At 38.3% G+C, this 17,901-nt stretch overlaps 1 protein-coding gene and 1 pseudogene across 1 annotated transcript; one reads left to right on the top strand and one right to left on the bottom strand.

Annotated features, from left to right (window-relative positions):
- The first annotated feature begins 403 nt into the window (after positions 1-403).
- LOC131313905 (acetolactate synthase 1, chloroplastic-like) lies at positions 404-2,251 on the top strand (annotated as a pseudogene).
- A 2,894-nt stretch (positions 2,252-5,145) lies between these two features.
- LOC131312939 (ADP-ribosylation factor GTPase-activating protein AGD12-like) lies at positions 5,146-16,422 on the bottom strand. Its single transcript, XM_058340973.1, has 9 exons — positions 16,221-16,422; positions 14,455-14,541; positions 12,186-12,267; positions 9,415-9,490; positions 8,080-8,243; positions 6,813-6,951; positions 6,504-6,620; positions 5,787-5,882; positions 5,146-5,651 (listed from the first exon to the last, which is right to left on the bottom strand). The coding sequence occupies exons 2-9, from the start codon at positions 14,486-14,488 to the stop codon at positions 5,370-5,372; spliced, it is 990 nt and encodes a 329-aa protein (XP_058196956.1). The 5' UTR covers positions 14,489-14,541; positions 16,221-16,422; the 3' UTR covers positions 5,146-5,369.
- Positions 16,423-17,901: the final 1,479 nt, after the last annotated feature.

The raw sequence follows: 17,901 nt of genomic DNA, 5'->3' as shown, positions 1-17,901 counted from the left end.
TGGGTGAGTAAAGCCACGAGATTGCTGTGGTGGTCCATAAGGAAACTGTGGTGATGCAGAAAACTGAGATGGATGTTCAGATCTCCACATGTTAGGCTGATGAAACCCTGAGGAAGACAAATATCCTTGTGGTGGAGGAGGAAAGAATGTGGACTGTGCATTTCTATAATAACATGTACATGCTGTGTGATTATCCTTTCCACAAATTTGACAACATCCTGGCTTAGAAAAGGGAACAAAAACTTGACCTCTTGGTTTATTTCGATTGGAATTGAATCTGGTTCCACCCTGTGTAAACTGAGGAAAGTAATCATTCTGAGAAAACTGTGGCTGAAGACTCTTGCCAAGACTCTCAAGAAATTCCTCTCTCTCTCTCTCTCTCTCTCTCTTGAAGAATTCAGTTATGGCGTTAGACTTTATCGACAAGCTTCGAGTTCCCCCTGCAATTCCCCCACTTCTCTGCCGCCCGCGCCACCCTAATAATCTCCAATACCCTCCTCTTCCAGCCCTAAGACTCTCCTCTCCCCACATTTCCAGTGTCCGCTCCTACTCCAAACCCATCACCACCACCGCGGTGGCCCAAGCCTCCGCCGCTTCCGGAGACATACCCAGAAAGGGAAGTGACGTACTCGTCGAGGCCCGCGAGAGGGAGGGCGTCGAGGTCGTCTTCGCCTATCCCGGCGGCGCGTCAATGGATATCCACCAGGCTCTCAACCGCTCCCCTACCATCCGCAACGTCTTCTCCCGCCAGGAGCGGGGCGGTATCTTTGCCGCCGAGGGCTACGCACGCGCCTCCGGCCTCCCCGGGGTCTGTATTGCCACCTCGGGCTCCGCCACGGCCAACTTCGTCCCTGGCCTCGCCCATGCCATGATCGACAGCGTCCCGATCGTCGCCATCACCGGACAAGATCCTTCTCTGGAAACCCTATTTGTTGAGGTACCTAGGTCTATCACTAAACACATTTTCCTTGTTCAAGATGTAGGAGATATCGCTAGAGTTGTGCGAGAGGCTTTCTTTCTCGCTTCCTCGGGCCGTCCGAGCCCAATTTTGATTAATATACCGATAGATATACAGAAACAATGGGTGGTACCCAATTGGGACCAACCCATGAGGTTACCTAGGGCTAATTTTCCTAGAGAGCCTCAAGAGAGCCATTTAGAACAAATTGTTAGGCTTATATCGGAGTCGAAAAAAACCTGTTCTATATGTGGGTGATGGGTGGCGGAATCCGAGTGAGGAGTTGAGGAGGTTTGTGGAGGTTACCGGGATTCCAGTTGCGATTACTTTAATGGATGTTTGGGGGTACACGGTTTCGGACAGTATGTCTCCTGGAATGAATGGTACTGTTTGTGGCAATTATGCTGTGGAAAGTAGTGATTTGTTGCTTGCTTTTGGGGTCAGCTGTGATGACCGTGTGACGGGTATGCTTGAAGCTTTTGCTAGTCGAGCCAAGATTGTTCACATTGATGTTGATCCGTTTGAGGTAGGAAAAAGTAAGCATTCACATGTGTCGGTTTGTGCAGATGTGAAATCTACTCTCAAAGTTCTGAATAATGTCTTGGAGGGTAAAAGAGGTAAGTTTTATACGCTTGATTTTTCTGAATGGAGGATGGAATTAGAGGAGCAATATATGCAGCGCAAGGTGACCTTTCTGAGCTCTGGAGATGTTATTCACTCAGAGTATGCAATTCGTGAGGTTTTTGACATGCTAACGGAAAGGAATAGGTAGGAACGTGATTGTAATCATTGGTTCTGGGCAGCATCGAATGTGGGCTGCTCAACAGTATGATTATGATTGGTCAGGGCAGTGGCTTACCTCTGGTGGATTCGGAGCCGTGGATTTTGGACTGCCGGCGGCAATGGGTGCAGCTCTTGGCAGACTTGATTCAATTGTTGTGGACCTTGAAGATGATGCCACTTTTATCGTGAACGTCGATGACTTGGCAACAATCCGGCAGGTGAATCTTGCGGTGAAAATAATTGTGTTAAATAATCAGAATTTGGGCAAATTCCCAAATATTTTGAAGTTTGCAGAAGCTGAGCTGAGATCAGAATCCTCTACAAAAACTATACATGATGGTCCTCCACTGATTAAAGAATGGTAGCATAAAAATGCATTTTTAACTATGAATATTGTAAAAATCGCAACAAAATAGAGAATTAGTGTCTCACAGATGCTTTTGTTATATTCACTGAGAAAGGAATTGCTGCGAAAATTAGTTCCGAATCAATCATAGATGACTTTCGAAATCCAAGGGAGCGTCGCATTCCATCTTGATATGTGACTGACGTATAATGCATTGAGAAACTTTTATTTTTTCGCCTTTTAGTTGTTTTTGATTTATTAAGAGCACCTAGATATTGTGTTTTGTATTGGGTATTATTTATTCATATATGTATTTTTATTCTTGAGTCTTAATATTTCAAAATCTTGTTGTTCATGTTGTAGTTGGCCCCCTCGTCTATGAAATCCTGATTTCATCCTTGGCAGCACTAGTCCTATTTTTTAACGGTTAAAAGCCTGCCTCCAATAACTAGAAGACAAAATGGATTTGGAAGAATGCTTAGGCATAGAAGAAGGATTCGACTGGTGGGAAACAGACGATTCCGACTTAGAAGAATAAGACAAGAAGAATAAAAAAAACACAGTTTCTGATGCACATTTAACACTTTTCAAGGCACTCTTACACACACACACACACACACAAAAACAACTACAGTACTACTATATATCTTTTTGATATTTTTCTGTCTTATTGACAACCCATTGGGGTGGTATTAGCATTTTCCATTTTTTAGCCCATTGGGATATGATTGGACCTGAAATTGTACTATTGTTACTAGATGCCGGGACACACGCGATGCGTCTGCAAGTCAAATGACAAAATTTCTTCTTGTTTATTGTTTGATCTAATTTTCACAAATTTTAACAAAATTCGACTTGCACATGTATCGCGTGTGCTCCGGCCTCTTCTAGTATAAACAATAGGTAGTGGGCATATTTCATCAATTTGGGACTTGTAAGACCAACAGCCGAGGTTACACTAAGGTTGGAGTTGAAACAAATTACTACAAAATAAATAGGGAAAGGAAAATCAAAATGTAGGTAAGAAGCATACCTCTTTTAACGAAGGAAATTTTTTTCGGAATAACACTTAAGAAGCATCCAAAAGGGCTTCAAATAAGTGACAAGGGGTGAATTATGAGAGTCACAAGTCTTGTGAATAATAAAGTCCAATTATATGTATCCCAAGTGGAATAGTAAAGTCCAATTATGTGTGGTAGTTGTGGTGATAAGTGATGTAGTAGGCAGACGTATGATGTAAGGCTAAAGACTAAGAACAGTAATGTGTCAGTATTCAGTATTTCCGTGTCAGTATGTATTCACATCCTTAAGCCTATAAAAGGAGGGCACCCTTTCTTTGTAAAAACCAAGTCAGTGTGTGGTTCCAATAATACATCTCTCTGTTCTCTCTTTCGATCCTAACCTCTTTGTGTTTGTACCCACTTCGTGTCTATCTAATTACTTTTACCTTAGCCATGCCATTCATTGAGAGAAAGAGAAGAGTACCAGAGAGATATTGGAAAAACTCATTATTGAATTGGAGAGAGAGAAAGAGAGAATTGGGCAGGGCGTTTTTTTTTTAAGTTCAGCACAAACTCTTGAATGGAAAACGCAGTTGGACGATTCATGTCATTGAGAGAGGAATTGAATTTTTTTTTGAAGGGAAAACACAGTGGGACAATTCATACCTGCGTTGGTGAAGTTGCGACATGGCGGTTTTCGGGTGTGTAGAACCGAGGGAAACTGATGTGAAGAGGAAGATCATATCAAAGGGGGGAGGGAACTTGGGTTGGTAGATCAATCAGGAGACCATGAACGGAATGCATGGAGGCATTGCACTCGTCTGTCATCTAGGAATGCATGGATCGAAGAACTGTTTTGGTTTTTGAGTTTGGTAACCGAAGGAGTGCATACGTGGGTGTGGGTGGTTTCATTTTTTGAGTTTTACTTTTTTGGGCTTACAGTTATAAGTCTGGAGGGTAAATTAACGTGTAAAAACAGGATTTTATGGATGGCAATTTGGAAAAGGCAAAATGTGAGTCAGCCTCAAAAAAGAGTCATCACCAAAAGATCCCCCTTCATATATTAGAATAGATACTATGGTCCGTGAACATCAATAAGAGTCTCGAGAGTCTGGGTATGTGTCTTGCCTTAGGATTCTTCTACTTTCATATTCAAGTGTGTCTTACCTTAGGATTCTTCTACTTTCATATTCAAGGAAGCATCAACATAAGGAAATATTCATAGTATATTTTATGATGATACCTATATTGTTAAGCGTCGGGTGTCGGGCGGAGCTCCATAAACCTTGTTAATTTCTTGAGCTCGAGTTGAGAAGCATGTATTGCGCGAATAGACCAAGCTTCTTGAACGTTCACTTGTAATTAGCTCAACCAAACTCATTTGAAATTAGCTGCTCAACTAGTAATTAAACAGAGGAATAAATTTACTAGTATAACAATTTGAAGTGCGTGCCAAAGCTGCTGACCAATCTAGAGCTGATTTTCATGCAGAAACTAAGATGACTTGTTCAGTTGTCCGATTGCTCAATAACCAGCAAAATTTAAATCAGTGGTATGATCTTTAAATTGTACTGTATGATCACTTGTAATTAACGAATTAGCTGTAAATAGCTTAATCTTTGGGATCTGATAATTGCAAACAATCCTTGTTCAATATTAAAGATTTTGAAAGGAGAGTCTTTCCAAGGGGATGACAGAATAGTTTTACCCCATAAAATATCCTTGCTCTCATAGACTTGTTGTACAAGCATACCGCGCCAATTTCAAACCAACACTATTTAGTTAACAAAGAATTTGAAACGCATTTTTAGTTATATTACAAATCGATCTCAAACAAATTATTGCGCACCAAATGCATACTACCCTATTCTGAGCCTGAGTCACAATCTGCGCAGCTTTTGGATAATTCGAAAGAGAAACGGTTCGTTCAGTTGAATCTAGTATCGAAATACAAACATAGCCTTCAGTGATGGTGTTGTCAAAACTAAGATGGAGTTGGAGCAAGTATCAATAGGGAGCAAAAGAGTAACTGAAACATCTACTTGACACCCCAAACATAAAAAACATCAGTTGCTATTTCTAGTATTTGGTTTTCAGTTGTAGTATACTCTCAATACCCAAAACTAGAAGTACAAAAACACGGAAATTCCAAAATTGAATGAATTATTACCAAATAAAGAAGGCATTGCATGCCCTAGTCTCCTACATATCACCCATACAGCATTACAATTTTATTTTGAATACTAATGGGAGATAGAAAATGTGAATTATATATGCACACCTATTGGTCCAGAGGAATCCACTCTATGTCTAGCCTAATTTCACCAGATTCCACATTCTGGAGCTTCAGTGATACCTCCTGTTTCACCTTTCCATCAATTATGTTTACAGTGCTGTCTTCTACAAGGGCATTATCGTTCGATTTCAGCCATTTTCCAATCTGCATGTTTCCAAACATTCCAGCATCTCCAAATGCCATTGCCGAGGTTATCATCGGCTGGATATCAACCTCAGCTTCTCCCATAATGTCATCGGCTGAAAAAGTGTCATGATCATACACTTCCTGCGGGTAGACGAAAACATAATGGGCAAAAATGTCAATAATCCCAAGACAAATTATTGGAAATGAAAAGGAAAATACAGAAAGAAAATCATTTTTGTAACAGATTAAGAGAGACACTGGAAAACACAGGAATACCAGTTTTACGGCGCCAAAGTCCTGAGGAACAGAAAGCATGAGTTCCTCATTCCAGACTGGATTTAAGTTGCTCTTCACAACAGTGGTTTGGACCTTCTGTTAACAGTAACAAGAAGCTTTCGAAACTGAGAAACATCATCATCTATATGTTCCAAATGATCGAATCTCCAACTATAGCTTGCACAATAGATACATGTACTGGATGGTTCCAGATGAGAAGCCTTTAAGTACACCTGCCATCCTAAACTATCCACACTGTGTAACTTTGGTCCTCCAAGTTTCAAATTTGTAATATCGGCCTTTATGTTTTCAATTTGAGTCAAATAGTCCAGGCACAAACGGCCATCTAAATCAGAGACAAAAACATTTATATAATCCATCTATGGCCCTGAGGTATGCCCAAGTGTTGAAATGCCATGTTTGGATGACACAAATCGCAAAAGGAATTAAGAATGTGACTCCAGGTCACATGATCCACCGTGTGGTGCATATGAAATAAGAAAATTGAAAACACTGAAACTTTGAGAACCAAGTCGCACGAAGCACATAGCATAAGGACCAAATGTGTTTTTACTGGTAATATGTATAAAAACGCCCACAAACTCTATGTATTTTTAAAGTTTACATGTCACATTCTTATTTTTACTTTGTTTTCTGTTGTTGTTGTGGATGTTTTATAGATCACTAGGTATGAAGTAAAAACAAAGAGCGCCTGACCTGGTGCCCAAGAGTCAGAACAACATAAGGATCACTTGAAAGCATATCTCTGATAGCTAGATTTGTGCCTTTCAATACTTTGACTTTCAACATACCAATAAATTCCACCATGCCTTCCTGTCATCAGTTTCAAAATAAGCTGACTGGACAAAATTATTAAATGAGGCACCAAAAAAAGACAGGACTAGGATGATTGTATAGCACAGGCTGATAGCAGTAAAATTAATAACTTAACATATATGCAGGGACAAAAACATTTATGCAACATAATGCCCAAAATTACAAGTTGAGCAGTTGAACAAAGTTTACCACATTCTGTGATGAACTTGAACTTCGAAAGCTATCCATAATCTTCCTGGATAAACTAGATTGGAGAGAGCTCTTTTTATGAGGAATGGACGAGATCCGCAGGCTAGGCTTCAAAAAGTCTTGCAGTTCATACTTTGACCTACAAAAACAAAAGACAAAGTGAGAGAATACAAATTGCCCATCTCTAGACCCGAAATATACGTCAGCTTATCTACCAGCAGATGCTAAGGCAGCTAAACCATTCATCTGGTGCTAATAACCCTAACTCTATGTTGGGTTCGTGAAACTTGATTAGGATTGGACACCTCCCCATGCACTCACAGATCCAAGCCTGAGGCGAATTTCTTTTGACTACAGTAATTTGTTGATATAAACCCTAGGATACAAAATGATGGATAATCCTAGCAGCTGACGTTGTACTCTTCTTCTTAATTTGATAATGCAGTGAAAACTAGTTAGAGCAGTAGACATAGCTATCTTCCGAACCAAGAATATATATATATATCTCTCTCTCTCATCCAATGGCTAAAAATACACCAGAAACCTCTCCCCGGGGTATTAACGCATCATCGTCTCCATCAATATCAATCAACCCTACCCCTGGCTGATAACCAAGAAGAGACAGCTCTGTGTTGGAAACCAGAGGGTAACTGAATTCTTAGTATTTACGGAGAAATCAGAGGATTCAATCAATGCAACTAGAGATTTCGAAGACATTTCATCCATATGAAAAAGCCCTGTCAAGGCTCAGTGGGTTCAACTGAACCCACTCCATTGAACGTGGTTGCCCCTTCCTCTACGAAAACCAAGTCCAGGAGTTTAGGCTCTGTTTGGAAGCTAGGGAAAGAAAGGGAAAAGGAAAGAAAATAATGAAGGGGAAAGTGAGAGGGAAAATTGAAGAGAAATTGAGAGGAAAGTTGAGTTAGAATTCAAAAATTTTCCTCTCCTTTGATAAGAACCAAACAAGGGTGAGGAAAATTTTAAAATTTTCCTTTGCTTTCCACATCTTTCACAACTTCCAAACAAACCCTGGGACACAAGTAAACAGGAAAGAAAAAACAATTTAACCATTCAAAGGCAAGTACAAAACATCGAGGAACCAGACTGGTATTGATCTCACTTTGTATTTAGCTAGGCCTAGCAGGAGATGTACCAATTTGAACCAAACGGGAGATAAAAATACTGAGAAATACATATTCAAAATACTACCACAACCAAAAAACAAACACGAACAAAAAAAAAAAAAACTTTGAAATTTCCATCTAACCTGATAAATTTTGCACGCTCCTCATGACCAGAATCTGCACTGGGTTTTGAATACCCTTCAGGAATAAAAGCCTCGTAAATAGAGTTGGCAGAAGCATTTCCTCCAACCTCAACCATTGCATCAATTTCATCGTCAGTCCATTCATCTAAGGTCACAGACAGGACCTGCACAATTAATAATGTTGCCCAGAAAATTATAAGATGCAAGGTGGAAGTACAGGGGGAAGCACCAAAAAACAAAGAAAAAAACATTGTGAAGAATTGAAGTTGTGTTGTGAAGACAATACAAAAACTTGCAGTTGACAGTTGGGTACTATGAAGACCAATGTGGTAGAAAACTGTAAAATGCCATCTGAAGTTGGCCACCTCCGACAGGATGGAGCTTGCTTTCATATTTTTATTCTTGCTTTAGTTGTCCTAAAGCACACAAGATAAAAATTTAAGGAGGCCATATCTACACCTACAACAGAAAAACTTGCATGCATCCTGTGAGCTTAAAAATATCGGCTTCTTTTCAAATTCCACTCATACTAACTGGTTTTAAAGGCAAAGATTCAACTGGGTTTAGTTACGATGGATTAGTTCTACAGTGCGCGATTGGTCACAAATTTTGTTATTGCCCATCAAACACTCAGAGAGTCTTGCAAAAGCCACCAAATGACCCATATTATTGATAATACCTTAATAATAAACAATATAATGATGATACAGTAGATCCCTTAAAGGAGTGGGGAGGGGAAATATAACTTTCAATTTTTTTCAAACATTCTCTTTACTTCTCCATCCTTAGTGGCTTTTGTCTTTCCACAGTTTCAACTCTTTAAAATAAAGCAAATCTAAGAATGCAACATTACATGGACATAATGACCTCATTTTCATATATTCGAGCATTCATTTTGACCAAAATTTTAGGAGGACCATTTTAACTGTGCCAGTGTGAATGAAAACATGCCTTCTGAATAATCAAATCTGTCTTCACAGTGAAAATATAAAGATCAGATCCTTTTAGCTCCATTTGAGATTGATCTCAAACGCACTTTATCAAAATACTACAAAACACAATTCATAGGAATAGGAAAACTTTGTAACAGAAAACCAGAGGACGTCTTTTAGAGACCTCTTGTCCAATACCAACGGACACATAGTTCCAGTAGGAACAAGTCAAAGTCATACATGTCTCTGTGCACAAAAGACAGCATGCTAGTCAAGAATCAAAGACTAACAAACCACAATCGTTCATGTCTCCATGCACAATAAAAATCATGTCATATGTTCCAGTCAAGAATTCTTTCTTCCGAACTGAGAGGAGAGGAAGGGGAATCCCTAGAGCAGTTACCTTCGAGATATGGGTACCAAGGCTTCTGTGTACACCACAGCATTTTAAGCATATAAACACCCCAATATTGGCTGACCTGAAATGCAATGTGAAACTAAATCGTACACCTCCATATAACAAGGTTCACTAGCAAAAACACATTTCGCATAGACCGCTTCGGCGCTTTATCTAAAATCCTATGGTTACTCAAACCAGGAAGTCAAAACACATATGCGAATTTTGAAATATCAAGAGACATATAGCACATGTATATCGTCAATCTCTGCTATGGATATCTACTCCAAGCTATTGCTTCAGAATTTCAGTGCATATTGTATCGCAATATTGGACTTAATGGACTGATATTGTCAACAAACGCTGCATCTCCAACTGATATTTCATACAATAATGATAAATCCAGGTCTATGATTTTGTAGGATTTTGCCAAATTGGTAAATATCCTAATGTCTACTTGATTCAAGGCAATACTTAGCCCTTGAATTTGATCAGAAAGTAGTTTTCTACTTGTTATACTGTTGGAGTTAGTCCCATATCGATTAATTATCTTCTCCAAAACTAGTCTATGAGCCTGGGCGGCCTCTCCACTCTTTGCCAATTGGTTTGGAGTTGGATACTTGAAGTATAATGTTGTGATCCAAGTGTCATGGATCCTTTGTTTACCGCTCCATGTGCTAGTCGGGGATCGCACGTGCGGGGGAGTGTTGGAGTTTGTCCCGCATCGATTAATTATCTCCTCCAAAACTAGTATATGAGCCTGGGTGGCCTCTCCACTCTTTGCCAATTGGTTTGGAGTTGGATGCTTTTACATATACTTTCCCCTTTTATCTATCAAAGGTTTTACAATCGAAACAAACAGAATCATAAAAAGATTTTTCCAAAAGATGGGTGTATGTTTACAGAAATGTTTTGTCTGACAAAGTTAACATGAAGGAGAAGATCAGCGTGATGATGAAGCACAGAGGCATTGAAGTGAAGTACAGCTGAGAAGCTGCGTATGATGTCTATGATTATTTTCGCAATAAAAAGCACTACCGTCCAAACAGAAAAAATAATAGTTATAGTTCATGCAAATCGACTTCTCTTTATCCTTGACCGTTGTTGGAGAAAGTTTCACAATTTTGAGATATTACTCATATTTGGAAACTTGGCAACTTAGAAACTTCTCACAGCTGAGAATTTTTTTTTATTTGAAATGAAGCACATTCAAAGTTTCAAAAAGTGAGCAACACTTGAGAGCCCCTATTTTGCTGTTACCACAAATCAGCCCAAGCAACTCTTTACCTTCCCTCTATGATGCACGGACACAGACACGGCAGGGGACACGCCACATGTATATTTATTTATTTATTTATATTTGTTTTTTAATTTTTTCCCAAGTTTAAATGGCAAAATGTGGACAAAACGAAAAAATCCATAGTTCCAATACCATTCAAACAAAAGAAGTCATCCATAAGTTCAATACCCAATTGAAAAATTACAGTTTGACACTCAAAATTTTAAAAAAATTACAATTTGACCCCCCCCCCCCCATTTTTAAAAAATTACACTTTGACCCTCAAAAAATTTAAAAAATTACACTTTAACCCTCGCCGTGTCCCCATTGGTGTCCCCAGCCGTTTCCCTCTCAAAAATATAAATTAAATTATGGGACACGCCACATGGCGTGTCCCATACGTGTCACTATGTCCGACACTGCGATACGTCAACCTGTCGGTGCTTCATAGCCTTCCCTAAACCTCTTCCTACTAAACTCCATCTCAACGAACATAATAAAGATCTCAAAAGCTGGTTATGAATCACTTCTCCTTATAAATCATAGTCGTACCTGCTCCACGAATCTGGCCATAGTTACATACAAGCACTTTAACAAAGATAATGTCATGATATAGAAGCTAAGAAAACAGGAAACATGATGAGATTTCATCCATTGTTTTCCACTCTCGACCTGACTAACGCGAAAAAAAGGCCGAAAGGGATGCCTCAAGACCTCACTGAATAGACTTTCACTTGTCATAATCTCACTTCTTCAAATTATCATATGCATCATTGATTTGTTTAGTTACATCAATGAATGGGTGTTCTTAGTTAGTTACATCAATGAATGGGTGTTCTTAGTTACCTGGGAAAACCAGCATGATACTTGTTCCTAATCTCCAAAGCACCTCGGTATATCTTATGGGCATATTTCTGGTTTCCCAAGTCAAGAAACCCCTTAAAGACGCAATCTTCTTCTTTCCATCATACTTTTTATCTCAGTTTTCTAAGAAGCAGTTAATTTTCTGATAGCCATTTTAAAGTCACTCATAAGTTGATATAGCATAGCCCCCTGGCTTGCTTCATTAGTCTCACAGTAACAGACGCCTTTACTGTCTTGTTCAATAACTAAGTCAATTAGGAAACACCATTGTCACACATAAAAACCTAAGCCTCTGGTAGAATAAGGAAATGCCCTTCTCAAAATTATAGTACAGGAAAACAAAACCAGAGAGAGAGAGAGAGACCTATGCCTCTGGTAGAATAAGGAAATGCCCTTCTCAAACTTATGGTAAAGGAAAACAAAACCAGAGAGAGAGTAGGAGGAGGAGGAGGACTTAAATTAACCAAAGACATCAAGAAAATAAGAATGATATCGAAAGTACCACCAAAGCACCATTTACAATATATATTTAAGGTCGGATTACGAGTATTAACTACTATAAAACCAATTAACAGGGATATTCTTGTAAGATAAGAGGCTTTAAAAGCATTAGGTTGGTGGAAGCAGAACTTACGCCCACTTGGGGTCTGGAGCTCCACAATCAGCACAAACACGATTATCACTCTGAAGCAATAGGTCTTTTAATCTTCTTTTACCTGGAAAGCAGCCATCCATAAATTACACACATAACAATCTTTTAAAAAGTAACAAAAAATGCAATAGTAGAGAAAGGGTCAGGGATACCAATAAAGGCAATGAAACACATTGTAGCTAAAGTACATGTCATGTAGTAGAATGAATATATCTTGCAAACTTTTTAAAAGACACTCATGTGTGATTGAATGCATATATTTTGGATTAGAAATAACCCTTCATAGAATTTACAGACAACGTATTTGCCCTGAAGAGAAAGGGAGAAAATCTTCCTACTTGGATGTTCAGTTGAAGTTCTCATTCTTCCTTTTTCTTCCTTCAAGCCTTAAAATTCTTATCAACACTCTCCTTCTAGCTGATTAAAATCTGTCAGACACCAATACGGTTTGATTTGTTGAACCACTGTCCTTACGCAGAGAATTCCAGCTTCAAAATGCACCCACTTCCTCATAAATCTTTACGATAATCCAAGGTGGATTTTCGTTCAATTTTTTGCTTCTACTAGAACTTGATAATCATAACAGTAAGGGGTTTAGTGAAGATTCTTTCCTCCTTTTGCTTTATATTTCTCATATAACTCAGGTTATTTCTTCCTGTGTGACATGGATTACAAGCAACCCGAGTCAGTTCAAGGCTACTTCAGTCACTTAAGCATTATTACAGAAAGCATAGCCTCTCAAACATGTACCATTACGGTCCTTACGGAAGCCACTTTGTAGACTAATGTCAAGAGTGAGAAATAGCCTTATTAGGCTATGCAAGAGGTAAATTCCAGCCAAAACCAAACCAAACCAAGCCTTATGTCCCAATCACTTGGGGTCGGCTACATGAATATATCCCGCTAGAAAGGTCACTTGGCTCCCAAAGGCCCACTCTTTTTTTGAACAGCGAAAAAAAAATTCATTAATCTTGAAATTGTTACAAGACTAATAGGAGCAAGTAAATAGCATGCTCAAATAACAATCATCTACCCAATCCAAAACCTACAATTGGCAAGAAGCCAATCAACAACACCCTTTGGGCCAAAACCCGCCTAAAAGGGCCGAAGCCCAAACCCCTATGGGTCTAAAAAACCCAGATAATACAATCAGCACAAACAAAACAGCCCTAACAGCCCCCAACAACCCTAAACATCCCCTGTTGTCGGAAGACGCATCCCTGCCACCGCCGTGGCCCGGGGAACCAGCCCCTGTTGCTGCCCGGAGCAGCACAGACGCCAAACCACCTCAGACCGCACACCACCACAGCTGCACCAAGCTGCCTCCGCCGAGAAACCCCCGACTGCCGTCAAAGAGCCCACCTCCTAGAAAGAAAGAAAAAAAGCACAAAACCCTATCTCAAAATCACTGCCTTGCCGATCCAGCCTCCGCACAGCCGCCCCATGGCCGGTGAAACAGTCAACCCATAGATCCAGCCACCATCAAGCCGTCCTAAAGGCCCACTCTGCCTTTTATATGTTTCACCCATCCCTCCAGTGATAAAGTTCAGACCTTCCGGGAATGGTGAAGGCTAAAGAGTATAAGAAACACTCACAAAGACACCAAACTAATATAAGGAAATCCTTCAGAAGTTCATTGAAGTTGACAGGCATCAAGAAGATCTCAAGATATTTACAAGTCAAGTTTTGTAGTGCGGTAGATCTAAAAAGCATGTGCATCAAATTAGCAATTTTCGATCTCTAAACACAGAATCGAGTCTAAATGTTAACAAGTACTGAGCCAACAGGGAAGGAAGTGACCATGCGATCACATGGTTGTTACAATCACGTATATAGAGGTGGAAACCACAATTCTGGTAGGGGCCAATGCTATTTAATCATGATAAAAAAAAATATTTGAACAGTTTTTCTTCTAAAAATCTAGTTTTAGTTTGACAGCTACTCAATTAACACATTACAATTAGGGGCCAAAGCCACTTGCTTCACACAGTTTTCAGAAAAAAGTGATTCGGAGGTGGCCAAAGCCCCATTGCCTTATGCTCATATAATCTTGAGGTACAAACCTGAAGTTTGAGTCCTAAAGTTTCACTTACCTTGTCACATGAAGTCCCCAATTTGTTGCAACATGTTACAAAATTAATTGAAAATGAACTGTAACATCACAAGATATACAGAAATACAACCAACTCTAAAATTAACTTACCGCCTGCATTCATATCAATGACAGTATTAGCTGCACACAATAGCATACCTGAGGAGTAGTGCCCCAACTGAGGTTTACTCATTGCTTTGATTAAAAGAAAGGAATCATCCAACAAAACTCTTCCTTATTACCAGCCTGCAGCATATGAGAATTGAGAATTAAAATAAAAGAAACAATAGAAATCAGTGCTATTGGGAAGCTAAAAGTCCTAAACAGGCAACCCAACGAAAACGGAATACCAGAAAAATTAACATCTGAGCAAAATTGCAACAACAAAGAATGAGCCTAATTAACTATTCAAACATCTGAGGAGATTTGTAAAGACGAAAAAAATAGTACAGCTGCCATGCAGAGGCAACGCCAAAGGGTTGGGTGTGGGGTCAGCCGACCCCATGCCAAAGTTTGTAATTAATGCTATTATGGTCTAAATTTTGGTTGGTCTTTGCTTGACACCATGGAAAACATCTTTGACCCCAAGCATGAGATGGGAGCACTGAATATTTTCTATGATTACCAATCCAAACATCCAACTGTTCCCATCTATGTGCATATATTTTCCTAAAGAATACATCTACTTCTCACATCTTCCTCTCTTTGGCAACAAGCACTATTTCAACTTCACACTCTTAAAACTTTTAGTATAGATTTAGGCGTCCATTAGACTAACAACTAGGGCTTTATGTTGTCACAGGAAAATTTTTATCTGGGGCATTCTTAACCTTTTTATGCTAAGCTGGTTCAGATACCATGGGTATTAGGATACTGTTGATTTATTAGTTTTGTTTATTAACATCTTTTTCCTATTAAGACAATGTAAAATTTGTTTTTCTATATAATAATAAGAATTTAAAAATGACCCCGTCAACAAAAAATCCTGAAGTTGCCACTGCTGCCATGTAGTAGTTTAAACAATGGAATCAAACTTGACTAATGTCTCCGCATTTTAACTGGAAACAGTAAGAAACACAAAATAACATTAATCAAGATATTTGGGGCGTCTCTGATCAAAAAGAAGAAGAACAAGAAGATATTTGGGATGTCCAAAAAGCCAACTTTTCCTAATCTTTTCGTCCTTTTTGCTTTTACTCAAAATAATTCCAAGGCTACTAGAAAAGAATCAGGAAAAAAAAATAACAATAAGATACAAATTTGAAAAACTTTCACCAGCAAAAATGACAAAATTTTCAACTTTTTTCCTCTTTTCATGTTTTCCATAAAAAAATTGATTTTAGCACTCCACTCCTAGGCTTTTTTCTATTTGAAATTACAACAATACCATTCTAAGTGGATGAACACTAACAAAATAAAGGGTAATTTGGTAATTTTACATAGGATAAAGACAAAAAGTGAAGTGCTAGAGTGCCAAAATCACTTCCCTTTTGGATTTATCTTTTACCGCATTTTGTCTATCTTTAATACTTTCCGGATTCCTTTAGTCAATAATAACAGGAAAAATGAAAGGAAAAAATAGAGAAGTAGATTATGAATCCGAAAAAAATAACAAAAAGAGGCGCGCGACACACACACACACACAAAAAAAAAAAACTAGCTTTTTTGGGCATCTCAAACACTGTCATACAAACCCATCGCACGTGAACTAATCAAACGACGAACTCCAGTTATTCGGAAAGATTCATCAGCTTGCTCAAAAAAAAAAAAAAAACACGCCGAGCAATTGAAACTTTCTAATAATCAACGAAAGCCATAGGCCAACGGAATCAATCATTAGCTGAAAGTGAAACGATAAATTAAGAAGAAAAGACGAACAAATCGAGTAGAAATGAAAGACCTATACGCAGAGTCATTGAATTTACCGAATGAATTCAGGAAATTCGAATCCACCATGTAACGCGTCCGAAGATGGAGAAACGGCGACGGAGAGAATTGTTGATCAACGAGCCAGGTTGGAGAGAGAGAGAGAGAGAGAGAGAGAAGAGGGAAGAGAGAGAAGTTCACATCGTTTTACATGGCCCGTTTTATTTGATTTGAACGATAAAACTGTGTACACATTGTGCTGTCGTATCAGGTGTATTTCTCTCGTAATTTCTTTTTACTTCTTCTTTTTCTTTTTCCTTCTTATTTTCTAATTATAACGCATGTCGAATAAAATTTACGTGCATCTCGAGTAACCACGACAAATACAGAAATGAACAAAGTCAATTATCTCTTATTTAATTTGGTCAGCGCAGTGGCTCTCCTTGAATCATCTGGGATCATGACAAAATTATGACAAAAATAGAAACCATGACAATTACAGGAATCGTAACAAAATTATCCGATATCAAAGACAAAATCATCCGAGATGTAAAACTAACATAAAAAGTTTGTTTAACGTCCTAAATTTTTTTACTTTTTTTTTTTTTGACATGAATTTTATTACTATATAAAAAAAGAAATTCGAGATGTAAACTAATTTAAAAATTAGTTTAATGTCCTAAAATTCTATATGTAAAGAATTTTAGGACATTAAACTAACTTTTTATAATTTTCATCTCGGATGATTTTGTAATGATTTCAGATGACTTGTCATAATTCATGTATTTGTCATGATTAAGGGTGTTTAAGGTATTATTTAAATTTCAGAATGTCGACTTAAGTATTCAAACCTAATAAAATGGGCACCTAAAAAAGTTTATGAAATAATATGACTATTTAATTTCTTCATAAATTTACGTGCATCTCGAGTAATCATACTACCGTCCACAAGTTGAAATCTATTGACGTCGGTGTAAAATCTAATCTAATATAACAGATGAGTTTCATAAAAGTAAATAAGAGTACATCGTAACTTAATATATTATTAGTGAAGAAACGAAGGAAGAAAAGTATTAGTCAAATGGATCTTTTGTCACTTAGTACATACATATAAGTCAGCGTAATTATTATATCATCACCATCCCCACCCTCCTCATCTCATCATCTCCTTTGTTTACTAAACGCATTACTATAACAATCCAATGTTGGGGTCCCTTCATTTCTACTTCTTTTTTTTGGATAAATTGCCAAAACCACCTCTTATGGATTACAATTTACCCCCTTGTTGTGATGTGGCCACTAATAAATTCGGCAGAATCTGAATTTGTTATCACCAAATCCTAATTATACAATGGACAAATTTTTTTTTTTTTTTAGCTTGTGAAAGACTATTTTCATACATCTTCAGGTTGCAGTCTTTCACAAGCTACAAAAAGACAGTGTGATCCATTGTAATTAGGATTTGATGATATTAGACAGATACCGTCGAATTTTCTAACGGCTACATTAAGACAAGAGAATAATTTGTTATGCGATGGGGGATAAGTTTCTCAAGTGTGAGGGGGCGATCTATAATTTGTAAAAACATCAGGATAGTTGAACCAACTTGCGCCCATTTCAAACAATATCGTCTCAAAAAGAAGGTAAAACAACTGTATTCTGAAATGTTAACCCGGAATAAAATATCTCGACTAACTAATATGTGAATCGAATATGGCCCCTACATGTTTTAGGGAATGC

Source organism: Rhododendron vialii, chromosome 13a (assembly GCF_030253575.1).
Source record: "Rhododendron vialii isolate Sample 1 chromosome 13a, ASM3025357v1".
NCBI lineage: Eukaryota > Viridiplantae > Streptophyta > Magnoliopsida > Ericales > Ericaceae > Rhododendron > Rhododendron vialii.
The sequence above is the reverse complement of the archived record's forward strand: the minus strand, read 5'-3'. Positions and strand labels throughout refer to the sequence as shown.

Coding starts and splice junctions, on each gene's coding strand:
- LOC131312939 (XM_058340973.1), bottom strand. CDS start 14,488: ATGAGTAAACCTCAGTTGGGGCACTACTCCTCAG. Junction 6,621..6,812: donor CAAGTTCATCACAGAATGTG/GTAAACTTTGTT, acceptor AACTGATGACAG/GAAGGCATGGTGGAATTTAT. Junction 5,652..5,786: donor ACTTTGGCGCCGTAAAACTG/GTATTCCTGTGT, acceptor GTCTACCCGCAG/GAAGTGTATGATCATGACAC.